The 27686-nt window shown below is 40.0% G+C and overlaps 1 protein-coding gene across 1 annotated transcript in view; it reads right to left on the bottom strand.

Annotated features, from left to right (window-relative positions):
* DOCK2 (dedicator of cytokinesis 2) overlaps positions 1-27300 on the bottom strand; it is a 500741-nt gene extending 473441 nt beyond the window's left edge. Inside the window, exon 1 of the mRNA XM_043986513.1 lies at positions 27212-27300. Coding sequence (XP_043842448.1) covers positions 27212-27254 — 43 coding nt within the window. The 5' untranslated portion in view covers positions 27255-27300. The remainder of the gene's footprint in view (positions 1-27211) is intronic.
* Between the last annotated feature and the right edge of the window lie 386 nt (positions 27301-27686).

Here is a 27686-nt window from a genome sequence, read left to right as displayed (position 1 = left end):
ATAGTAAGAAGATGGAACTCTCAGCTAAGGACTTCAATTTTTCTCAGTGAAATATGAGACAAGGTTCTTAGCTGAGAAAGTTGAGAAGAGAGGAGCCACAGGAGGCTTAAGGAAGGATGAAAACATTTGGGAAAGATAGTATATAGAAGATAGTGAATCAATTTAGGAAGGTAGAAAAGGATTGCCTTGCCACAATGAGGGCCCAGTTGAAATTATGTAGCATAAATTTATAGTGAACCTAGGACCCATACTTTCATAACTTTTTCCAGTTTCATTATGCATCACATGAATTGAAGCAAAGGAAGTGTATGGTGGGACTAATCCAAGGCTGAGGCTAGGCAAGACAAGATCTGTGATAGGATAGGATGACTCAAGAGAAGAGGACAGGGGGCAACTAGGTAGCTCAGTGGATAAAGCACCATCCCTGGATTCAGGAGGACCTGAGTTCAAATCTGCCTCAGACACTTGACACTTACTAGCTGTGTAACCTTGGGCAAGTCACTTAACCCCAATTGCCTCACTAAAAAAAAAAGAGAAGAGGACAGGGTAGAGTTGAGCAGAATCACCAAAGGGTCAAGGGAGGAATATATCCAGGGCAGAAAAGATGGCCTGTACTCCCTCTAAAGATGCAGATCACAATCCATTCATGCTTGCCCACCCATCCTGTGTGACCTTTTTTCATGTATTCCCATAAGTTTACCCAATGCAACTGGCCCCTTAATTGGTTTCTTCTGAGATTGTGAGAATGCATTAGATCATGCAGGCTATCCCCTAACTGTCCCTCACTCTTGCCATAAGAACAGTTGTCAGGGAAAACAATGTCTACCCCATGTAATACTGGCTAGATTTTTTCCTTAAAAGGTACTAAACTATCTAGTAATGTGACCCTTGGCAAGTCACTTAACCTTGATTACTTGCCCAAAAAGGCCCTGGTCTTACCTGGTCAAGAGGATAAAGGCTCAAACCACTGAAGAAGCTTCCTGATGTCCTCAATAGAAAAGCCTGTACAAAGGAGTCAGACAGAGCTCCCCCTTCAGGCATGGTACTAACAAATGCAAAGCATGCAACTGAATTGCTGCTGGATCCTTGCTGAATATTCTTTCCATGCTATGATTAACTAAACTTCCTTTTGTTAAATCTCAAGGGTTGAAGTCCAAGTGTTTCATTCTATTCCATTGCCAAAGCTGACCCCTGGAACACCCTGTCTCAATCCCGGCCTATGATACTAGCCCATTTTTCTTTTTCATAGATCCTTTTTGGACATCCATTGCTACTATTCTTCAAAACTCCTTAGTTATGCTGTGCAGCCTACTCATACCCAACATATATCCATAGTTCTCCATTTCCTTCTGAACCATACCCATTTTTAATTCTTCAGAATGTGCCATGACTCACAGAGACACAAGAATTAAAAGATGGGCCTTTGTTTCTGGGGGGAAGTGGAGGTCATTCAATGAGCTTTGCCAGTTCATTCTCCCCCTTTTTAATTTAGGGCCCTACTTATTGTTCATATCATCTATTTATTATAAGAAAGCATTTGGTTTGACAGTAAAAAGCAATCTTAATGGAAAGGACACAGGGTTGGAAATCAGGAAACAAAATTCAATTATTAATTAGCTCTAGGACATGGTCTGGAGAGAATTCTAAATTCAGGTTAGGAATCAGTAAAACCCATTTAGAAGACCTAAATTCCAGACTCAATTTTGCCATAAACTAGCCATAGAAATTATTTTAATTCAAATTTTCTTGATGCCTATTATTTTTTTCACCACAGTTATTTCCAGATGTACCTCCCCACACAGTGAAACTTTCTTTACAACAAACAAACCAAAAATACCCACTAAGTAAAAGCAACCCATACAATTTCCAGACAACATTTGATTGTGTATATAAAATTCTATATATTTCCTTGACTTTCCTGAAGCTAAGATTGGCTATTATAATTAAAGCATTTTTTGTTGTTGTTGTTTTATCTTGTCAGGGCCCAAGCCTTAATACCACTTCCTCACCATGGCCTACTCTCTGACCATGTCCACCCCACCAGAAATTTGGACTCCACCGCCTGGATCCCCTTACTCTAATAGGTGAGCTTTTCCCCTTATTTTGCTAGAGCTCAAACATTCATGCCATAGGTATTCCCACCCCCACCTCACAATTTTCTAGCACTTTTTAAATGTGTGGCCTTCCTCCATTAGAATGAAAACCCCTTGAAAGAAAGTATTATCTTGCTTACTTGTATTTGTAATCCCAGAATTGTGTGGTATTTTATTTAATAATTTTTTTCTATCTATCTATTAATCATCTATCTAAGCACAGTGTTTGGCTTCATTTTAAGGTTCTTTGCATTTGTATTATTGAAGTCATTGTGCACATTAACGTTCTTGGTTTAGCTTTACTTCAATCTGCAACATTTTATACATATATTCCCATGTTTCTCAGAATTCCTCATATGTATTGCTTCTTTCAGTACCGTAATATTCCATCACATTCATATACCACAAAATGTGTTTAGTCATTTCCCAGTCAATGGGCATCCACCTTGTTTCCATTTTACTTGGTTGTTGTTGTTGTTGTTACTACAATAAGTGGCACAATAAATAGTTTGTTATACCTGGGACTCATTTTTTATCTTTCACCTCCATGAAGTGAAATCTCTAGCTCAAAAAGAACAAAAAAAATTTTTTTCGTTCAAACCTGTGATTTCACCCTGGTGTGGAAACTCCCTCAACTAATACATACCAGAAACTCTGTAATTTATAGTTTTAGAATTGCCTGGAGCATTGAGAGATTAAGTAGTAATTTGCAAATGATCACACTGTCAGCATCTGTCAGAAGCAGTATCTGAATCCAGGTCTTCCAGATTCAAAGGCTCCTCTTCTAATAACCACATTGCCTCTGGATATGGGCACTTTGGCAAGTGATTTAATCCATGTGGATCTCATCTATCAAATGGTGATAATATATTCTGTCCTCATATATAATGCTATTATAAGAATGAAATGAAATAACTCATGCAAAAGCAACCACTAATGGACAATATCCTTGTTATTGTAACCATAAGGGTTTGTGGGGAGTAAATCTGAATACTAGCCCCAAACTTTTTGCCCCAGAATTTAGGCTATAATATCTATGCTCATCTTTAGTTTAACTCAAGGAACATTTATGTTGTCTCCAGTGGAGCAAGGTGTTGGCTAGGCCCTGGAGGAAAGACAAAGACAAGTGAAAAACAGCCCCTGCCACAAGTTTAAAGTCTAGTAGAAGACATGAGGAGTGTACATGGGGTGAAAAAAAGCAGTCAATGCCATAAGAGTTATGGGAGTTCAGAGGAGAAAGAACCCATTCCAATTCTTACTGAATGACCCAAAAAAGAGTTAGGGGCATTGGTAAAGAACCAAGATCTGGAAAGCACTTAAAGCTGTTTAGTCCAACTTCCTTAACATAAAGAGGAAGAAACTGAGGCCCAGAGAGAAAAAATGACTTGACCCAGGCTACAGAGTGTATGACTTTGTGTTAAAGGGCTGGGAGTGGGAGGTGGGGGAGGGGGGAATACAGTCAAGCTCTACTTATCTATAAATGAATTATCTCTGGTGCCCCAGGGTTTTATTTCCACCACAACTCTAGTAGAGCTGAAGAGGGAATTACCAAAGGATAAATATTAAGTATTGTGTGTGCATTTTGGACCCCATTCCCAAGGCAAATGCAACATTTTCTATCAAACTCTTACATAGGAAACACCACTTCTTCTCTAGGCAAGAAGTCTCTCTCTCTCTCTCTCTCTCTCTCTCTCTCTCTCTCTCTCTCTCTCTCTCTCTTTCTCTCTCTCTCTCTTTCTCTCTCTCACACACACACACACCTCTTAGAATATACCAAGAATACAGTCAACAGTGTATCGTCCCAGAGGGCAGACAAAATTACAGTAATCTCATCAAACCCATAAACAGAAAAAAAAATGAAAACAATATATTTGTAACAAAACTGTCAAAGAAATAATAACACCCACCCTCAAACTAGTGCTGTGAATGAGGTTTTCTAGGCAGTACACAGGATGTGGGTGGGCAGGACTGGGATTAGGCTTCCTTACACCTCCAATGTCGTGGGTGGGGAGCAGTGACTATAAACGCCATGCCCACATGGTCTGCCAAACAGCATTACTACCACTGCCAGTCTTAGGACACAAGGGAGGCAAAACGAGAGGGTTTAACTAAATTTGTCTTAACAGCTAGATAGCTCTTCTCCTACCCTAGCTGCCTCTGTTGCTACCACCCCTTCCCACAAGCCTATAATTCATGGGTGTACATGAGGCTTCCATCTATAACCGAGTGGTTTCCAAAGTAGGGACCCCTTGGAGGACTATGAATTGATCCCAAGGGATGTATGATCAACCAGAAAGTTCTATGTCAGTTTGTATCTCCTTCTCACTACAATAGCCAATCATGGGACTTGTCTCCAACACAATTACACCTATCCTTATTAACTGATCTCAAAGATTCATGGCTTCAAATACAGTCCTATTTTTCTGTTCTCAGAGTTTGTCAAGTTTATAACGACGAAAAGGAATATTTAATTCTCCACCCCCTCATTTTACTATGCAAGTTCCCAGCCATGCCCTTCTGAACCCTGTGTGGGTCCCTCAGGGTTCCCAGGCACCAATAACAGCAACTGCTTCTGCTCCAGGAGAGAAAGCTGTGTGCTCAGCACCCTTGCAGTCATCTAAGTTCAAACAACCTGGTTAGCTTCAACTTGTCCCTTTCCCACTTATCTAATCATTTGCCAAATACTGTGCATTCTACCTCCACATTTCTCCTTTCCCTCTACCCATACAAGAGCCAGTCAAGCTTAGGCCCTTATCATCTCTCACCTGGGCTATTACAATAGCCTTATAATGAACCTCCCTACCTCAATGACTCCACTACACAGATGCCAAAGTAAGCACAGGCTTGACCACTTTACTCCCCTACTCAATAAACATCAGTGGCTCCTAAATAATTCTAGGATAAAATATTATTTTATCCTTATCTCATCATTTTTAATATTTCCATTTTAAATCATTTTAATGTATGTGGTTATTAGCATAATAGCACACACATATAATTTATAAATAAACATGTACACATTGGAGATGCTCAAATTTTTTTTTTTTTTTACCAACAGGGGGCATGCAAAAAACGTTTGGAAAACCCTGCTATCTTCATAAGTTATGCCTTATGAAAAGTCTTGACAAAACTAATTTACACCAAAATGACCTGATAATGACCCGATCTGTAACCCCTTCCATAGCAACAATTCCTTAAATAAAAGGAATGAAACTCCAACTATAGAATTGCAGGCATAAGTAGGGAAAGATCTTTGGGGTAAGGGGAACTTTCCAAGCACAACTTAAATCACACCATGGTGATGACCTCTTGGTTGACCTGCCAAGTTATGCCTTCCTGTAAAAAGCACAGATGTATTGGGATTCATCTCTTCTTCAGGCATTCAGACTTGTCCATTGTGCCAAAATACTTGTTGATAAGTTGGGAACTGTCTGTATTTTTAAATGATATTATGGTTTTCCCCCAATTAAATATAAAAACTATTTTAACATTCTTTTTTAAAAATTCTTGCCCTTCCTTCCATCTCCCAACAGTAAGCAATCTGATTTAGGTGATGCATGTGTAAAACATATTTCCACATTAGTCAATTTGTGGAAGAAAACTCAAACCAAAGCTGTTGGCATTTTTTTAAAAGCCTGCACAATCCTTGGATATGAATCCCTTTGGTTCATGCCATCTGCTACCATGCATGAAGAAGCAGATGAGGCCTAATGGGAAAGAATCCTGGACAACGAGTCAGGAATAGACCTAAGGGTCTATTCTCCCTAAGAAACCAACCATTAACAAGCTGACAATAGCCACCTAACCACTTGTGCCTCGGTTTCCAAACTGGTAAAATTAAGAGATTATACTAGAACATAGGCTGTGCATGAATTGGAGCTACATCTTTGGTCTGGGGCTTGATCGGCCTTCAGGCTAACCAAAGCTACAGGAATAGCTGAGGTTACTGTACTCATTTCAACAAACACTTTGAAAGTATCTACTTTTATACAACCTTGGTCCAGTAGCAAAAATACTAGAACAAACAGGAACTCACATTTCTCTAATGCTTTGACACTTCTGAAGCAAAAGAATGTTTAGCTCCTGTAGTCATCGGGGAACTTATCTGAAAGCCACCAAATTAGTGGCAGGGGCTCTCCAAGCATGCCATCTAAGAATCAGCTGACAGATTGGGATGAAAAGACTCAGAGGGAACACAGTAGGCATCCTAATACTACCATCTTCCCTCTACTGATTATCTCCAATTTATCCTGTATAATATTCTCTTCCCTATTGGATGGAGCTCTTTGTGGGCGGAGACTGGCGGGGTGGTTTTTTTTTTTTTTTTCCATTTTCTGTGTGTGTTTGCTTTTTTTTGGTAATCCCAGCACTTAGTACAGTGGCTGTCACACATTAGTTGCTTAGTGACTGACTGAAATATCTGAAAGTCTATAGTGTGTAAAAAAATGGATAAGACCTAGGTTTGACATCATCAGAACTAGGAATAATAGTGAAAGTTGTCATTTAAGATCAAGGTCAGAAAAATCTTAACAATTAAGATGGAATAAACAACCTTGGAAAAGTAGGTGGTTCCTCTCACTGGAGGTCTTCACATGGAGCCTAGATGGTCAAGTATGTGGTATAGTTTGGATTAGGGGATTCTTGCATTGCCTTCTAACTCTGAAAGGCTGTGATTTTTGTGGTTCTATGGAGCCAGATTCTGCTTACGTATTCTTGGGCATATGGCCAGGTAGCATGTTCTATCTCCTTTCACCAATGAACATCACAAAAGCCCAGGGGATCCAACTCATGATGAAGCCCATAGTCTTCCCATTCTCTGAAATGCCCTGAGTGAAGGAGGAGGTCTCTGATACATATCCTCAAACATGGTGCTAAATTTTAAGATACTTAAAGGTATTGGTCTAAGAGGAAAACGAATTCAGAATGCAAACATCTGAGATGATAGTTGACAAACTGACTTTTGGCCTTTGATTACCTAAGTACCTTCATTTTCAGCATTTCAGATGTACCAGCAGAGGAAGTGGCTTTGCATACCAGTACCAAATTCTGCTAACTTTTCAAAATGAGTAACAGGAAACAACGCCAAAATGGCTCTCTTTGCTGAGTTTTGCTTGCTTATCTCTATTTGCTGCTATAGTGTGTTTCTGACCAGTGAGATAACAGGTTTTCTTCTTCCTCACACTTTAGAGCTCTAACCCCATCCTAAACTTTGGGATGAAATATATATATATATATATATATAAAGAGTTAAGAATCCCAGTTTGAAGATTTAACCTCAAGAAAAGGTTTTAAGATTAAAAACAACCACAGCACCTCCTAAAACAAGCTATCCCTGTCAGACAAACATAGAGAGCCCATCCCAGACAACTATGTAAAGCAGCTAAAGTTTGTCTGCACCTCTATTGCACTTTTATTATTCCTCTTGTACTAGCCTTGGTCTACTTAAGTCCTGTTTTCCTTTAGCAAGTAGGGCAGTGGTGTCAAACTCAAATGGAAATAGGAGCCATTAAACCACACTTAAGGATCCTTGGGTGCTGCCTATTAACTTAGAAAGCCACATATGTTTTATATATATACATATGTGTGTATAGGTATGAATACACAAATCAGACTAAATTTAGTTTCTATCTTTAATGTGTTGGTGTATTTTTTTCTTCTTCATACATCAATTCAATATTTATTAAGTGCCTATTGTTTGCAAAGCAATGCCAGGCACTGAAGATACAAAGACAGAAATGAAACCATCCTTGTCTTCAAGGAGCTTACATTCTACTAAACAGAAGAACTAATGAAAATTCTATATGAAGTAATATGATGTAATTTCAAGAGGAAAAGGCCTCTCACAACTGAATCAGATCATGAAAAACTTCTTCAAGGTAGTAGCACCTGAACTGTGCATGGAAGGAAAGGAATTCTATGAGGCAAAGGTGAGGAGGGATTCAACCCATCAGTAAGTCTGATCATCCACCTGATTTTGAATCCACCCACATCTAGATGGCTTGTCCGTGCTGATGTACTAATGGGAAAAGATTAGAGGATCACTCCCATGTAACATCTATATTTATCAGGGATTCTCTGGAAGCAATATTCTCCCCTTCTGTTGTTGCTAAGTCATTAGAGATACTATTCTGGCAATATAGAATTCAGAAGAGGAGATTTACATACAGGGATAGATGAGATTTTCAGTATCCCTACAATCAAACCCAAGAAGGAGTGGCCTGTGCTATCTATAGGATTAAGATTATTGGTTTAAAATTGGAAAGGACCTGAGAGACTTTCTAGTCCACCTCCCTCATTTTATCAGTGAGGAACCTTAGGTCCAGAAAAGTTAAGCAACTTCTTCATTTCCACAGCTGGGAATTTCCCTGAACCATAAGTGACCTTAGTATATGAACTCAAGCTGGAGTCTATATGGACTGAAACAGGATTTGAGTCAGAACCTTAAGTTAACAATATAGTGCCAGTGGTAATGCTGCATGGCTGATAGTCACAACTCAGGTGTCCTGGAATTTTCCTGGGCTTCTTTTTAAACATGCAAAGCTATTCTTGATTTCTTCTCCTATTTAATCAATAACATTTATTAAGACCTGCAATGCTCTCTCCCTTCCCATCCCATACCCCTAGTAGACTGAAAATTCTTCAAAACCAGGGACTTTTCTTTTATTCTCTTTCTTTCTTCCTTCCTTCCTTTCTTTTTCCTTTCTTTTCCTTCTTTCTCTTCCTTTCTTTTTCTTTTTCCTTTATTTTATTCTTTCTTTTTATTCCTTCCTTCCTTTCTTCCTTTCTTTTTTCTTTATTTTATTCTTTCTTCCTTCCTTTCTTCTTTCTTTTTCATTCTTCCTTCCTTTTTTCTTTCTTTTTCCTTTCTTTCTCCTTATCTCTCCCTTCTTTCCTTCCTTCTTTTTGTATACATTCATTCCTGTGTTTATTTACTTTGTATTCCCAGTACTGAGCACAAGGCCTGCCCGTCAAAAGTGTTTCATAATGTCTGTTGAATTATATTACAAAGTACAATACTAAGGAAGATATAAAAATAAGCACGGCTACGACATAGTTGTTGCTCAGAATAGCATAATGAGAATTCTGTGGGATTTGGAGCCAAAAGACCTGGGCTTGAATCCCCACTCTGTCACTTGCTAAGTAATGAGGCAGGTTGTGTAACCTTCTTGAGTCTCAGTTTCCTTCTGCATGAAATAATACTTGTACTACTTATTTCATAGGAAAATTGTGATGAAAACACATTGCAAACTGCTGAATGCAATACAGATGTGTTATTTTATTGCATCTGTCTTTTCAAATCACAGAACGGTGTGACACAGATCAGACCTTAGAAAACATCTACATCCAACCTTCATTTTAGCGATGATGAAATTGAGGGCCAGAGAGATCTCATGGCATGTTCAGATAGAACAGTAGTTAGGAGCAGAGGCAGGATTTGAACCTACCACCTCTGATGCCAGATTCAGGTCTTTTCACTCTACCATATTATCTCATGTATTCATTATCAAAGTGACTGAATTATGTATTGTCTTTTTTCATATTAACAACTTCTGAGTAAGGTAAGCTAAGATGGTATTGTATAGCACTTTCTCTGTTACACACAAGGAGGCTGTTCGAGTTCATCTAGAGACTGAATGGACAAGAACCTTAAGAAACTTAATTTTCTACTACTCAATAGCCCATTTCTTCAACATAAAAAATATTATCTCTAAAAATAACACAATGTGACATTCATACAAACGATTTAGTGTTTACAAAGTGCTCTTCCTTACAGCAACCCTTTGAGATTGGCAATATAAGTATTATATTCCCATTTTGCTGATGAGAAAACTGAGGCTAAGAGCAGGTGAGTGGTTTGTCTGTGATCACACAGCTATTAAGTGTCAGATGCCAAATTTGAAGCCAGGTCTTAGGGCTTCCAGGTCCAGGGTGTATTATCTTCTACTACAACTCTGTCCCTTCTCTGACACAAAGCTCAGAATATACTTCCACTGGCATTTCCCTCAATTGCTCCAAGAAATGCTGACCTAGCGAGGCCTTCTATTTTAATTGTGGATAGAAAAGAGGCTGCTATATTCCTGGGTGTGTACGCACCTCATTTGGGATCTTGTTATTTGCTGACAACTTTGAAAATGAAGGGCTTCAGCAAATCTCTAGAATTAATAGCGTCTGGGCAAGCAACTGTACAGCCCAAACAGCAACAATAACGAAACAAAGAAACAAACAAAAATGATCTGAATGTCACTTTTCAGGGACTGGAGTAGAGCTTCAAGAGGGAGTCAGCTCCAGTGGGAGATGTAGCATTGAAATAAAGGGAAACAGGTCTGGCCTCATTAATTTTCCAAGAAAAGCGGCTCCCAATGAGCCTCCAGCCTTGGAGCTGACAGGCCCTGCCACAGCCTAACCTCCAAGGCAACCAAAACCTGACCTTGCATCAGGACCTGAGGGTACTGAAATGATAAGGCAGAAACCACATGGCTATGAGAAGGTAAGGTAAGTGTCTTTCAGAATCATCATGTAGAAGGAATTTTCCAACTCGGGAGTTTTGGAGTTTCAAAGACAAAACAATAAAGTGGCACCATGCTAGCCCCTGGATTTGCTGAAGGGAACTTAAGACAGTGTGGAACTTGAGAGAGAGCACTGGATTGCAAATCAAAAGACCCTCATCATAACTTCAAATCCAACCCAGATGAGCTTGATGATCTTTCCTCAGTTTCTAAGGTTCAGGGTGAGAAATCCTAGAATCTTCCCCTCCTTGATTGATTGATTTATTTACTAATTCACTCATTCATCTATTTATTCGTTCATTCATTCATTTCTTTGTTCAGCTATCTGGCAATCTATCTCTCTATTTATTTAGTTAGTTATTCAGAGTGAGTAAGGTCATTTTTTGCCTCATTTCTTACTTAGCCTTAATCACTGAATGGGCTTTGCTTTAAGCAAACTGAGAGCTGGAAAAGAACTTAGCTTCAAAAGGCCAAGGTCTCCCACTGCATCGGGGCCATTTCTAGTCATCTTGATGTATATCTTGCCACTGGACCCAGATGGCTCCAGAGGAGAGAGTGAAACTGGTGGCCCTGCCTCACTTAAATCCAATTCACTGCAAGTATGACATCACTTCCTGATGTTATTGAGAATGAAGTACAAACAACAATAAGGTTCAGGGTAGCTATGTGGTACAGTGGATAGAACACTGGACTTAGGTTCAAATCTTCCTTTACATACTTACTAGCTATGTGGCCCTGGGCAAGTTTCTTAACCTCTGTCTGCCTCAGTTTCTTGATTTGTAAAATGAGAATAATAATAGCATTTATTTCATCAAGTTGTTGTGAGGATTAAATTAGATAATATTTGTAAAGCACTTTTCAAACCTTAAAGTGCTACATAAATGGTAGCTATTATTATTGTATGTTAAATGGAAATAATATTGTACAACCTACTTCATGAGGCTGATGTAAGGCTCAAACAATAATGTATGGGTAGGCACTCTGAAGCCCTAACTCTATAAGTATAAGGTTTTTATTGTTATCTTAATGGTTATGAGGTCAGTAGGTGTCACTGGGGATAGAATGCTGGATTTGGAGTTAGGAACATAACAGCTAGCATAATTACTAGCATTTATCTATCTCTTCAAGGTTTGTAAGGCACCCTACATAAGTTAACTCATTTGATCCTCACAAGGAAGGTGCTATTTACAAAGAAACTGAAGCACTGAGACATTCAGGGACTTACCCAGTAACACTCAGTTCCAGTAAGTGTCTGGAGTAGAATTGGAACTTGGGATTTCTTGACTCCAAGTCCCAAGCTCTGATCTGAGTTCAAATCTCTCTCGGCCACTTAATAGCTATGTGACTCTGTACAAATCACTTAACCTCTCTGTGCCTCAATTCCTCCATATATAAAATAAGAACAGGGTTTCTATGGAAAGCACCTTTGCAAACCTTAAAGCCACATAAAAAAGACTTAGCTATTATTATTATGAAGATGATTAATCAAATGTTCTCTCTTGAATGAAGTCTTCACTCAAGTTCAATTAAATTCAATAAGCATTTATTAAATGCCTTCTGCATACAAGGCTCTGTGTTCCTCCAATTCCTCATGGTAACCCTGGGTCTTTAATGACTATGTCAGCAGAGCACACGTTCTATCAGGTCCACTACAATGGACAAATGTAGGACCAGAAATGTTAAGTCCAGGCTTTCCCAGTTCAAAAATGTTCATTACAAGCCCATTTAAAGTACATCACAGCACATTTAAAAGGGGGGAGGGGAGGGTGGGCACCGCAACTCATTAAGCTATCCATTCATTCAACAAGCATTTATTAAGTGCTTACTATGTGCTAGGCACTAAGCAAGGCACTGAAGATATATTAACACAAAACTAATGTACTCTCTGCCCTCAAGGGGCTTATAGTCTCTTGACCAAATCCATAACAGCACCAACAGCAGTGAAGTCTTAAATCCTTTAAGTATTGAAGGACTTATTACCAGGGGTTGTGTTCAGTAGGAGTTGGGGGAGAAAATGGTCTTTGATAAATTTATAATTCAGTGGAGAAGGCAAAACTAAACCATATGAAATCACAAACAATTTAAGTGAACTGAACAATTTAATTAGGTGCTAAACTGTGTGGTGTAGACTCTAGGAGAAATAAAGAGAAGAATAATTAATTAGAGTTGGAATAGTTTGGGAAGTTTCCAAGAGAAAATCAGAGATGACTATAATGCTCTGATATAACAGCTGTCCTACTTAATGAGATTTCAAAATGAAACTGGGGTTGAGGTAATGATGACAAAATGGGAAAACTGGGACCACTTGAAGCTGTTGAGACTGCAAGATCATAGGAAAATTTCCATTCTCTTTCCACTGACACATAACTAGATTTGTGAATTGAAAAGAAATAGCAATTCTGTTTCTGCCCCTTCTCTCAACTCCATCATGCCCCAATTTATGAAATGGGAATATTGTTATTTATTTTCCTTTTAAGGATTATAATGTTCACAATGTTTCTTGGGAGAGGTCATCTGTCACAATGGATAGAGCCCCTCCCAGAATCAGGAGCAACTAAGTTTGATTCCTGCCTCTGACACATACTGTATGACCATTGAAGAGTCACTGAACTTCTCAACGCCCCTGTTGAACTCTCTAAGATTCTCTAAATTATGAAAGATTTGCCAGTCCACATTGGTAAAGTGAGTTCTCATACAGGAAAAGCACAAGTCAAAACTAAAAATGACAAAAAAAAAACTGAAGACCCCAAACTGTTCCTCATAATTTCATTCATGAACAAAGAACAGTTTTACTGAGTACATTCTAAGGTTTTTCTTATTATTTCTACTTCTACCCAGTTTGAAATTCTCACTATGTTTAGCCATTTCTTCAGAGGCTGGGGTTTTGGTTTTTGTGTTTTAAATACTCCAAAAGGCCACATCCTGCATATTACCTGTCTGGGAGGGAGGGTTGAGAGAATATTCTATCCCATTAATGTCTACTTTGATCTCTCAAGAAATAGGACAATTCAAAACATTCCATCATAGTATAGGGGGAAAGGATCCCAGAATAATAGGAGGAAACAAGGGGCATTGATGAGTATGAGAGAGATCCCAAAGCCAAATCTTGCTTACCTGAGGGTCTGGTGTCTTCCCATCTATTACTGAAAGGGAAGAGATTTCTTTGGCTACTATCAACAGGTGACAGTCCATATCAGGAGCAGCAGAAAATCTTGGGGCAAGGAAACTCCTACAGGCTTAAGGCCCTCTTTCCCTTCAGGGAAGACCTTTGCCGGGGTTAAATTAGCAACAGAAGTTCCCTCTACCACATTCCATCATACAGAACACCAAGAGTTGACTACTCCGGCCAGAATTCTGCAGATCTGGTAGTTTTCCACATCCACCTTCCCTCAGACCCAGGTGGAATAGCACAAACCCCTGAGTCCGAAAGTTTCAGGAACACTAATGTAGCACAAACCACCAATCTTTCTTTCAGCCCTTACCCTACAGACATCATCAAGGGGATTATCCCTTGTGGAGAAGGGGAATACCATCCCTGCTACCACCAGCATCAAGTGCCTACCAACTGCCACCAAAGAGCATATAAAGTCAAGGGCCCCAAGAATCCCCTATGCTATGAGCCTAACTACTGATTCCCACAGCTATTATTCAGAAGAATAAACCCTGTGGAGAAGAGGTCTGCCATCCCCATCACGACCACTAATGGAATAACAACTACCATTGATGGGATAGACAAACCAGCTCATTTCAGGAAACAAGGCATCCTGAGGGAGAGATAGGAGGTAGAATGGTCCAGGTAGGAAAATCTACCACCACTACTCCAGTCTTCCCTCAGATGTGGGAGGTGACAGCCCAGGACCCACCTTGAGAGTGAGAGTCCTAGGAATAATAGCACTTTCTCCACTACCAGACTATGAGTCCTGTTCCAGACCCTGCCCTCATAGCCATTGTCCAGGGAAACACCCTTGTGGAGATGAGAATGGACAACTGCCTCTACTGGTGCTACGGAATCCAACTCCTCAGCAGCCACAGCTTTTGAAGACTCAGAAAACACCATTCTCACCTCCAAAATTTTTGACATTGTCAAATGGTTCCACAGAAGAAACGTATGTGATCTTCTGAATAGAAGTGATGCTAAAGACCATGGATTGTCATCTGTATTGCCATTGAACCCTAAGGACCATGAAGCCTTTTTTATCTGAATTGCAACTGAAACTGTTGTCTCTCCAGTTAGAATGTGATCTCCTTGAGCACAGGGACTGTCTCATTTTTCTTTTTATATCACCAATGCTTAGCACAGTGCTTGGTACATAAATGCCTTTTCATTCATGCATCCATCCATCCATCCATTCATTCATTCATTCTGCCTTCTATGGCTCTCTGTTAGGTTGTCAAGGGAATTATACCTCCCAGGGTTAAAACTCTGCATGGATGTGCCACCAGAAAACAAGAGGAGAAACTACCTGAAAATCAGCAAAATCCAGATCTAGTCTGTCCAACTTTCTGCAAAGCTTTTAGGCAGCACTGTGAAAGGGAAAACTTTCTGGACTACGTCTCCAGAGCCCTTTGGGTTCTAGTCATGATTCTGCCATTAATTAGCTATATGACTTGGAATAATTCACTTCAATCCTCTGTGCCCTGTCTACTCTGTACAATAAAAATCAAGTATTGGTGATGGGTCTCGATCAGAGGTATCAAACATACCCCTTCTGAAGGGAAACTGAACCAGATTAAAATGCAACTCCTATCTGATTTCAATATGTTCATGCATTAATTTTTAAAAAAGAAATACGTAAACCTGTGTGGCTTTCCAAGTCAACGTGTATCCCACGGGGATTTCTAAACACTGTTGAGCGGCCCCCATTTTTATTTGCATTTGACATCACTGGTCTAGATGATCTCTAAGGTTTTTTTCAATTCAATCTAAAATCATGACTCTACAAACCTCCTCCGAAAATCAAGCCATCCTTGACATCTGCTCCAAAGTCTTGTTTTGTTGTTGGCTTTTTCCTTTTAAGATGAACTAAATTCTAAAGGAACATCACAGATTTTCTTGCATTGTTTTTTGATTTATAAAAATTGATTAGGGGGAGGCTAAGTGAAAAAAATATGTTTTTTCAAGAGAAAAACTTCTTGAGATTAGGGTAGAACATAGTATTGTAGACTTCGTAGACAACATCACTACAATATCATGTGTGCCTGTAACTGAATACTAAACTCGTGGGTTTTAGATACTTTTAAAGTAGGTTCAAAAGTCTAGGATGGAATGCATCATGACAATAGCTACACTTTCCAGAGATGTGAGAATTTCTATACCCAGACCAATCACCACAAATGGTACTCAGGGCAAGCCACAGGAAAGATGCCTTCATTTGAGCATGGCAGGGAGATAGATCCCCCCTCTTTGAGGGAGACGAATATCCCAAGCTCCCCCAAGAAGCCACTGGCTTCTGGGAAGGTTACCAACCCTGAGGAAGCTGGCCATCTGTTAACTATTTTAACTAATTATTCTTGTTAGGTCAGTTATTTATTTAAACTTGACTTACAAGAAATCTGACCACTTTTTAGAGGGGAAGGGTGGAGAAGGAGTGAAAAGCTTATAGCAGGAATTCTTAAACTTTTATATGTCATGGATCCCTTTGACTGTCTAATGAATTCTAAGGACCCCTTCTCAGAATAACATTTTTCCATGCATAAAATGAAATACTTAGGATTACAAAGGAAACAATTATAATGAGATGCAGTTAACTTTTTTTAAAGTTCATGAACCCCGTGGTAAGAACCCTTGACTTACAGCAGATAGATAAATGCTTTAGGAAAAGTCTTAAAGCCAATCCCCATCTGCCCCATACATATACAAAAAGTCCCCTCAAAATATCATGTTAGAGCTGGAGGGGACATTAGGGATCATCTGGTCCAAGGAGGAAAATGAGGCCACAGGAAAGAAGGTAGAAAATAAGCATTTATTTAGTGGATACTATGTGCCAAGAACTTTGCTTAGTGCTTTTATAAATGTTATTTCATTTGATCCTCACAGCAACCATGAAAGATAGGTGCTATTTTACAGTGAGGAAACTGAAAGAGAGGTTAAATGATTTGCTGATGGTCACACATCTGGTAAAGGAAGTGACTTGTGCAAGGTCACAGAGGAAAGTTCCTTCATTTCTTACCTAAAACTGAATCTGAGCTAGAATTAAATTAAGCCTAAATCTTACAGATTCACAAGATGTTAGAGCTAGACAATACCTTATAGATGACCTTGCCCAAGCTCCTCGTTTTGCTGAGAAAGAACCTGAGGCCCAGAGTTAGTAGAGTTAGAGCAGGGAATTGAAGCCAGCCATGTCTCCTGACTCCCAGGAAAGTGTTATTTAAGCCAGATTATTGGCCTCTTCTAGGGGTTGTGGCCCTTCCAGAGCAGTGAGTATTCCCCCTTTTCTCATGATTCAGAAGAAACAGCTAAACAGGGAAGGCAGCTCCCTTACAGATGCATTCTGGCCTTGAATTCATCCACTCTTAAACTCCTATAGATAGACCATCAGGATACGGAGATCTCTACACAAAGGTATAGACCTCTCATGGAGGGTAAGAAACTCTGTCCTTCCTGTGCCTTGACATTTTCCCTATACCATCCCCAACCCCATCTCTGCTGGGAGCAGACTGCACTTAGAGGTGATTTTATTCTATATTGACTATTTAAAAATTTTTATTTTCAGTTCCACATTCTTTCCCTCCCTTCAACCGTACTCCTACCCATTGAGAAAGCAAGAAATAATACCCATTGTACATATATAGCCATGCAAAACATAATTCTGAATTAGCCAAGGGTGGGGGGGAGGGAGGGAGGAAGGAAGGAAGAAAAATAGAAAGAGGAAGAGAGGAAGGAAGGAAGAAAAATAGAAAGAGGGAGGGAGGAAAGGGAAAGAAGGAAGGAAAAGAAAAGAGGGGAGAGAAAGGGAGGAGAGAGAGTTCAATCTACACTCTGAATGAATTTTCTGTTTGGAAGTGAAAAGTGAATGAATTTTCTGTTTGGAAGTGAAAAATATCATGAGTCCTTTGGTGGTGTGGTAGATTCTCATATTGATCAGTTACTAAGTGTCACAGCTGATTTTCCTTACAATGCTGCTGTTACTGTGTAGATTGTCCCCCTTGTTCTGCTAACTTCATTTTGTATCAGTTCATACAAACCTTCCTAGGTTTTCCTGAAACTATCCCCTTCATTTCTTACAACACAATAGAATTCCATCACATCATAAATCATGATTTGTTCAGCCACTCCCCAATTGGTTTACAGCTTCACAAACAGCACTTCTTGTACCTATTTTCCCACATCTTCTCCAGCATTTGTCTCCACAATAATTCTTAGGCAGTATATTCCTTTCTTTCTTAAAGGAATGAAATTGCTATCAGTGGCTCCTTAAATTTCCTTCTCTGAGACAAACCCATCTTAGTTCTGACTCTGATACTACCCATCTCAACATAACTTATCCCCAAGTTAGTAATGTCCTTTCTCCCCACCCTTTGACTTCTCTTATTTGTGAAAGCTTTTTAATCCCCCTTCTAGACTGTAAGCTTCACAAGGGCAAGGACTGTATGTTATCTAAATTTTGTACCTCCCCCAGAACAGTGCTCTGAACCTAGCACTTGCTTAAATTTATATTGTCCTAAATAAAGCATCATACTATGCTTTTGAAAAGAAGGAAGTAAAGAATAGAAAAAATCAGTGAATCAGTATTTATTAAGCATTTACTATGTGCATAGCCCTCTTTGTGGATGTATTGGCATTATGTCAGGCAACAACAAAATGACTACTTATCAGTGCCTTTTGGAAGGTACCTACTAAGAATCAGAACTTCAACAAATGGTTTACAGATGAACTCAGAACAATCAATGCGACTTTTACATATATCCCAAGTGGGAATAGCACACTGGATAGAAGGGAAATTCAAGCTACATGGTAGGAAAAACAAACTTCCAATTTTTGTCTCACATATGCCTTTAGCTTAATTTCTGTAGGCCAGAACTAACTCACTAGCGTAGGTAACAGGAAATTGCATGACTAGATAATATCTAAGGCTCTTCCAACTCTGTATCTCTAATCCTTTGTTCTACCTGCCTCAACTGTAATAATGTTCCCAACCAGCCTAAAACCTTCTTCGATTGTTATAAATCCACATTTCTAGAAGTCCATTTTTTTATTTACGTTCTCTTGCTTTTTTTGTCTACCAGCTGCATTTAGTGACAATGATGCACTAGTCCCCTTGTAATGGGGGAAATCCAAGCAGAAGAAGCCACACCTGCCCTGTTCTTTACTTCTTGCCCTCCAACTCTTGGACCCCACTTCTGATGGCTTTTTCCATAGCTAGCACCAAATGGACTCTCTTATCTATGCTGACATGGGATAAAGTCCCTCTTCCACTTAGTTTCAACTAAGACCATTTAAGAATTTTTCTAAGAACTTATACCAAAAAAATTAAGGGAAACAAAACAAGCTACAAAAGCCTAAAAATAGATGAGTTATAGAGAGTTCCCCTTTCTGAACAAATTTCAACTATATGTTAGCCCCAAACTTCCTTGTCTAGCATAATTTTGGGGGTATCCAGTACCCCATTACTTTTCCTTCTTAAATATCTACCTAGAGAATCTAAGTATGCTGTCTTTAGGCTTAGAATAATGATTCAAGACTGCAACACATCTGGGGAGATGATATATTGTGTAATTTAGTGGGTTGGTGAAAATGTGGGCTGATTCCAATGAGCATGGCAAGCTATTCTTTCCTTCTAAACCAAATTTTCTTTTTTTCAGTTCATGGGTATTTTACTATTCCATTATCCCTTTGGTCTTTCTGAAGAGAGAAAGTACAGAGGCAGCTAAGAGAGAAAGTCTCAAAAACCAAAGGATTTGTTGTTTATATTGTTTTTGTTTTTTATGTTCCTAAGGGCCAGAAAGAATTTCACTATATAAATTAACAAAAGAGCAAAGAAACTGGTGGTATCCATAGTTTAATGCTACTTTCTATCCCTTTTTTTTATTCATGTCTCTACTCTCTCCAAATCATCTATTGCATTCTGCCCAAATCAGTCTCCTTTCTAAAGTCTTCTGTGGCTCCCTTTTAACTAAAGAATAAAATCCAAACATTCATGTCTAACATTCATGCTCTTCTATAGTTTGGTATACCATCTTCCTAATTCCTCATACAATGGGCTTCAAAATGCTAGGGGTGGAGTGAAGGGTGAATCCATATATAAACCAATCATTATCATTTGAGCTTTTTTTTTTAGCTCCGATAAAATGCAATCTATTTTGTATTCTCACTCAAACAAACAAATGCATCTGCAGTAGACCAAATAACACAGATAAATGTGTTACTCCTTTTCAAATGCATGCAGATACTGTTATGTTTAAGATAACACAAAACCACAGGATCTCAGAGTTTGGAGGGCCCTCAAAGGGATTGTAGTCCAATGTGTACTGAAGAAGAATCTCTTCTACATCATTCAAAGTTAGGTTCAAATGCCACCTCCTACACAGGGCTGGCAAGTACTTCCTGCCCCTCCCATTAACCTTTGCTGATTTTGTGTCTATTTTAAATGAATTTCATATAAACTTACATATGTACCTGTCTTCTCCTATTGAACAGAAGCTCTTTATGGATTTCTTTATATCCCTACCACTGCAACAGTACCTGCAACATAGTTGATGAACTGATCTCTACATAGCTGTTGGCATGTTGTCTTTCCCATTAAACTGTGAGCTCCTTGAGGGCGGGTATTTTTTGCCTCTTTTTGTATCCTCAGGGCTTAGTTAGCACACTGTGGACACTTGGGAGATATTTATTGACTGACTGATTATCCAGTGTTTGCTAGAAGACCTCTAGTAAAGAGAAACAATCTCCAAGGCAACATATCCCATTTTTAAATAGATTTAAGTGCCAGTAAGTTTTTTTTTCTCATCTCAAAGACTATTTCTGTATTTCTCCAACCTAATACGGAGTCCTGTTTTCAGAAGTCAAGGAGAACAAAGCTAATTGCTCTTCTACAAAATGATAATCCAAATAATAGAAGACAGCTATCAGGTCCCCATTATTACCATTGTTACTCTAGGTGAAACAACTCTAATTTCTTCAACTAGTATTCATACAATGAGATTTCAGTTATATCCAATTTATCAATGTCCTTTCTAAAATACTGTGCTAAACACAGTACTCCAGATGTAAGCAATATGGTCAAGGCAGAGCCCAATGACAGTATCAACATCCTCGTCCTAGAAATTATGCCTCACTTAATTAAACCAAGTTTGCATTTTTTTGGTGGCCATATCACACAGTGGACTCCTATTGAGCTGGCAATCCACTTAAACAATTTTTCACCAAACTGCCAACTAGCCACAAGTAAATTTCATTTTTGAACTCAAGTGTATGACTTTACATTTCTCTCTACTCACTTCCATCATCTTATATTTGAGATGATGCCCCAGTCTCTGGAGAAGTTTATGGATCTTGAGTTTCCCATCTCAGCTCAGTGTAACCTGCAAATTTGATACGGTATTTGTGACTTCTTCAAGTCTGATAAAAGCACTAAACATCACTAGGCTGAGGGCAGAGCCCCAGGCACTCAGAGACTTCCTTCCAAGTTGACATCAAGGCATCAGTGACTATTCCATGAATTCAGCCAGTTCTGAACCCATTAAATGGTCTAGCTTGTACATCATCTTTTTTCATAAGGATAGCTTGAGAAACCTGGCCAAGTGTTTTGATAAAATCTAAGTAAGCTGTATCCACAATATTCCCCCATATTAATTTAGTAAACCTGTCCAAAAAAAAAAAAAGGTTAATCTAGAACAGGGGTTTTTAATTTTATGGGTGTGTCATGGACTCTTCTAGCAGTCTAATCAATCCTACAGACCCCTTCTCAGATGTTTGTAAATGCATTAAAATATAATACATTGTATTTCAAATGAAACCAATTATATTTGAAATCTAGATATAATTTTCCCCCACCAAGTTCAAGAACCACCTGGGAGTCCATTGACTGCCACATTAAGAATTTCTAATCTAGAATGATCTTTCTGATTCCACACGAAGGCATATTGGCCTTTGGTGATCAAGATGCTCATTAAACATCCGTTTAATAAATCATTCTAGAATTTTCTAGAAATCAAAGTCAAGCTCATTAGCCTATAATTTGCAGATTCCACTCTTACTTTTTTAAAAATGAGATTATCTCTTTATCTAATCCTGCTGCACCTCTGCTTTTGTGATTTTTCAAAATTTATTGGCTTAGAAATCAAATCTGCCAATGTTTTTTTTTGTGTCCTTTTTTTAAAATGTCTTTCTGAGCCTCGTGAATAGAACTCATCCAAGTCAGTTAGATGCTTTCTTACCATTTCTCAAATTAGTTTAATTTCCAACTACACATTAACACCTTCATGTTTTTAGCTTACCAATACACACATTACTCTTCTTGACAGAAAAAAAAGTAGTTCAGCCTTTATCCATTATTGTTATCCAAATCCAATCTACCCCAAGTAGTACTCTTTCTTCTTTCTTTTTTTTTTCTTTCTTTCTCCCTCCAATATTTTTAAATGATTTTGTTGTCCTTAACACTATTTACAGCCCTCAGATCAATTTGGGCTTTAGTATATCTGCTATTCTTAGAAAAGCACCTTACCATACTTTCCTATTCATCCCTAAATACCTGTCCTTCCTGCTATCTTCTATATATACTATTTCTGGATTTGTTAGTCAATGAGTTCTCTATGAATTTCCAACTGTCTCTTTAGACAACTCCCCCTTTTCTTCACAATGGAATATTTCTCCTATCATGCATTTTGAGCTAGAAAGAACCTTAAAGGTCATGTAACCTAACCCCTTTGTTTTTCTCTACTTTGTGGGGGGGGGCAATGAGGATTAAGTGACTTGTCCAGGGTCACACAGCTAGTAAGTGTCAAGTATCTGATGCCAGATTTGAACTCGGGTCCTCCTGAATCCAGGGTCGGTGCTTTATCCACTGAGCCACCTAGCTGCCCCTAACCCCTTTGTTTTTATAGATGAGAGAAACTGAAGAAAAGAGGTTAAGTGATTGCCCAGAATCACACAGCAAGTGTCAGAGGTAGGATTTAAACCTACATCTTCCTAGCTCCAAATCTAGCACTGTCCATGACACTAATGTTCATTCTGTCTTTGAAGCTCATTCTTGAGAGCTTCCCTTCTCACCTGGAATGGCTTGCTAAATAGATTTCAATCTATGGGAACCTACCCATCATCTCTCTGAACCCTTTTACATCTAATTTTCCAAAATTAAGGCTGTGTCAGGTTAATACCAGCATTCTATTCCTTCTCTATCACAGAATGTAGGATGGAGTGGCCATTTCCAGCCACCTCCACTTCTACCCCTGTTCTGACCAAAGTTTCTATCATTTCTAATTAAGCAACCAATTCCCCCTCATTAATCAGAATCATGTCCAGAATGTCCACATGTTCCCTCATTGCTTCCTCTACCTTTTGAAGGATGAAATAATCATTATGGGAAGACAAGAAATCATTAGTTGATCTGCTTTGGGCAGAGAGAAAGAGCTCCAGCAGACGTCCAGACTTGTGATCTGTTTCCTGAACTCTACAGTTATTTCTTCCATCTGTTCAGGCCTTGGTCATACATTTTGATGATAGCACCCAAATGCTCAGCACCATACTTCTCTCTGTCTCCTAAATTCCCTCACATAAGTCAGTGTACCTTCTTGCACATACATGTAAAGGCATCACTGAATTCCTCGTAGTTTTTTGGTCATAATAATTTTCTTAATCAATGGATATTATTAATACAACTAGTAACATGTAAGGCTCCTCAGAATTGTTGACATTAAAAGGAATTATCAGGGGCAGCTAGGTGGTGCAGTGGATAAAGCACTGGCCCTGGATTCAGGAGGACCTGAGTTCAAATCTGGCCTCAGACACTTGACACTTACTTGCTGTGTGACCCTGGGTAAATCACTTAACCCTCATTGCCCTGCCCAAAAAAAAGGGGGGGGGGAAGGGAATTATCTTACCTGAACCGTTATGACAGTAAAACCAAGGTGCTTTACTTATTATACAGCATATAGCATATAGATCTCTTCTTTTGTGCCCTTAAACACATCATTAGTCCTTTGCAGAATGTCACTTTCTCTCCACCTCTCTGTACTCACCTCTTCCATCAAAGCCCAGTTCAAGTTAGGTCTTATTAATTAACCCTTACTTTACTCTCCAGTACTACATTATTGCCCTCTCCTCTTAACTCTTTTAGCATTTACTGCTCCTAATATCAACATTACAGTTAGCATATTATATGACTTATTATATATATAATATACATTATATGACTTATAGATGATATGTGATGACTAAACTCATGTGACATCTTTATGTATATGTATACACATGCATATGTGTATATATATATGCATACATAGATATTATATCTATACTTCTATATCTACCTCCCTACCTAATCCATCCATCCATTCATCTATCTACCTACTTCCCTACCTATCTAATTCATCCATCTATCCATCCATCCAACTACCTTGAATTTCTTTTTTTGTTTGTTTTTTGTTTTGTTTTTGTGGGGTAATGGGGGTTAAGTGACTTGCCCAGGGTCACACAGCTAGCAAGTGTCAAGTGTCTGAGGCCGGATTTGAACTCAGGTCCTCCTGAATCCAGGGCCAGTGCTTTTATCCACTGCGCCATCTAGCTGCCCTCCTTGAATTTCTTATCAGACTTGAAGACAGGCCTTATATATTATATTTCTTTGTATCCCTATTGCCTAGCACTGTGCCCTGAGAATCACAGAATTACATAATTTCCGAGGTGGAAGGGGCCTCCAAAGCCATCTAACTCCTAGCTTCTCACACTGTGGATCTTGGTTCCATATGGAGTTGGATAACTGAATGTGGGGATCACAAAAAATTTGGCAACAGTACAAGGTTATGTATACCTATTTTATATACCTATATAATTGGGGTTGTGCAAAAATTTCTCTGGTGAAAAGAAGTCACAAGTGGAAAAAGTTTAAGAAACCCTGAACTACCGCACACCCACCAAGTCATTCTCACTACCACATACCTTTCAAGTGGCCATCCCTCCCTTCTCTGTCCAAAACCCTCTATTGAGGCAAAACTCACCCCTCGCCCCCAAGATAGCTTATCCCAACTTGAAATTGTTCTCATTGTTGGGAAGTTTTTCCAGACATAAAAGCTAATTTTGCCCTTTTGCACCTCCTACTGTTGTTTCTAAGTATGCCTTCTGAGGCCAAAAAGAACAGGTCTAACCATTCATCTACGAAACAGCCTTTGAAGACATTGTGTCCCACCTCCCTGAGTCTTCTCTACTCCAGGCTAAACATTCATAGTTTCTTCAACTGATTCCCATACAGCACGGCCTAGACACCCTTCATCATTCTGGCTGCCCTCCTCTGAAGCACCTCCAGCTCCTTATCCACATCTTACCGGGCACTAAATAAGATGTATCTAAACAAGGCCTGTGACTACCTTGATGCAAAAAGAGTTAAAGTCACTAGTCCTGGGTAATAAATGCCAACCTCTCCACAAAAAGATGAACACATTATTCTACACTGAACCAGCCCAGCCTAGTAACTCAGAAACAGTATAGAGAATTGTCAAGAATTTGTCAAGAACATATTAGAACAAGGGGGCCACTAGGTGGCACAGTGGATAAAGCACTGGTCCTGAGTTCAAATCCAGTCTCAGACATTTAACACTTATAAGCTGTGTGACCCTGGGCAAGTCATTTAACCCTCATTGCCCTGCCCCCCCCAAAAGAAGAAATATATATATATATATATATATATATATATATATGAATCAAAGAGTCCTAGATTCAGGACTAGAAGGGTGCCTAGGGTAAATTTAAGATGAGAATAGTGGGAACCAGAAAGGTAACATGACTTTAGGTCACACAAGTAGAAAGTTGTAGGACTTGCCAACCAAACCAGGATTGGAATTTGAATCTAGGTCCTCTAACCCTAAATTCAGAATCTTTTCCATGTACCACAACTACTTTCAAAGCACTTTCTCCTTATATTGTCTCATATGGTCTCCACAGCAACCATAAGAGGCAGATACTTCCCCTCCATCTTAGAAATGAGGAAGCCCCAAAGCAGTTAACACTCCAAGTCAGTAATAGACAAGAAACTGAATCTCCTGATTCAGTGTTAGGGACACAGAAACAGAGGGACTCCTAGTTCAATGCTTTTATCTACGTCTACATACCCCTATCCTACCACATTCCCCTGAAAATTCCCTACCCGTTTTATAGAGAGAAGAGTGGGAGAGACAGAGACAGAGAGACAGAGACAGTTTCATGTTATTTGAAAAGATTCAGAGACTCGTCAAAGGATAGATAGCATTCCTTTGTAGAATTTGAAGACCTTATTGAGCCAATAGATTCCTAAAACCACAACTTGAGCCTTCCTCTCCAAGCAAATTAAGTCTATTTTCATCAGCAGGTGACAAAGTTGTCTTGATTAACATCACCAAGTCCCTAGGCCAATTTGGAAGCCTAACTTTGGCCTAAATCAATACAGGTTTCTTAAGGATGTTACCTTAAAAGTCTGGGTATATTTATTCTCCCCCTTCACCCACTTTAAGGGATGAAGCCAAAGTAGAGCATCTTTTGATCTGTGGTTACTGATCTGATCTGGACAGCCAACCCTTCCTATCCCTCAAACGCATTGCAGCAAAATCCTATAGCAGGCCTGCACCACAGTCGCAAATAGAAAATGTTAAGCTATATACCCAATCGTCTCCTCACCCAGTAGATACTTGTAAAGAACTCTGGGAGCCTGGACAGAAAGTTGAAGGGGGCTCCCTCTCTGTCTGAGTGCAAGCAAAACACTGAGGTGGAGCAAAAACAATATAGATCTACACCTCCAAACTGAGCATACTCCTAGCACCCTTTCTCTCAGTTCAAGGCCTAACAGTCCTCTGGCCTAACTCAAGAAATCTCAGGGTCATCTGACCTCAGAAGGACCTGCAGTGGAAACCAACAGCTTGGGGGGAGGAGGGAAGGGGGGGAGGGGGGTACAAAAATCGGGAAGAAAGGCGTGGAGAGTCTGCATGGCTGACCAAAGAAGCATCGTCCCCACCCTCCAGGGCCAGGAGCCAGGCCGAAGGGCAAGAAGCCAGAGGTGACAAGTTGGGAACCTAACCCCGGGCTCCCGCCCTGCAAGTCAGGGCGGCTCTGCTCAATTTCTCCGAAATGCAGAAGTTGCTAGAGAGGCGCAGCAGCAGCAGCAGTGACAGAGGCTGGGCGCGGGCTGCATGGTCAGGAGCAGCAACTCCCAGAGTGGGAGCATTCACCCCCTTGCACCCCCCTCCCCCCACCACCTTTTTTTCCTCATAGAGAGCGAGGGTGAAAATGCTGTGCCCGGAGGTAAACGTGGAGCTGAGGCAGTCTCCCTGTGGCTCCGTGGGATGAGGTTTGGGACTGTATTGGGAGCGGAAGGGGGGGAGGGTTCCCCTCCCTCAGCATCCCTACTAAACGCTGCCACCCCCTCTCCGCTCCCCAGGGCTTAGGGTCCCCGCTGCCGTCGGCTCTCTGACAATGCCCAGCACACCTACCCACGCCTTGACGCTCCTTGTCAGTTTTGCGCCAGGGGGCCATGTCCGGGGCCCTGGGGCTGCTGGCTCCGAGGATAGTCCAGGGGGTAGTTGTGTGCTCAGCCGGGCCCCACTTCCTTCCTCTTTTCAAACTCCCTCTCAGGGCCCGCCCTCCCCTCTTTGGGGCTCCCCGCTCCCTCCCCCGGGCTGTGAGCTAGCTGGTAAGGTGGTTCTGGGAGAGAGACAGACACCTGTTGGGCAGCGGGGCGCGGGACCCTAGATGCGCTGCGCTCTAGCTTTTGTGCAGCCTTCTCTAAAAGAGGAAGAGGGCAAGGGGAAGAGCTGACTCCTTCAGTTTGGCTTCTCGCACTCGGGGCAGGGGAGAGAAGGGAGCCAGGACTGGGACTCTGAGAGTGGGACTAATAGTAACACTTTAGAGATGGCGAGAACCCTAGAGGTCAATTAGTCTGAACTCCTTTACTCCCTTATCAGGCAG

Source organism: Dromiciops gliroides, chromosome 2 (genome assembly GCF_019393635.1).
Source record: "Dromiciops gliroides isolate mDroGli1 chromosome 2, mDroGli1.pri, whole genome shotgun sequence".
In the NCBI taxonomy this organism is placed as follows: Eukaryota; Metazoa; Chordata; class Mammalia; order Microbiotheria; family Microbiotheriidae; genus Dromiciops; species Dromiciops gliroides.
Note: the sequence above shows the minus strand (reverse complement) of the source record. Positions and strands in the feature narration are given on the sequence as shown.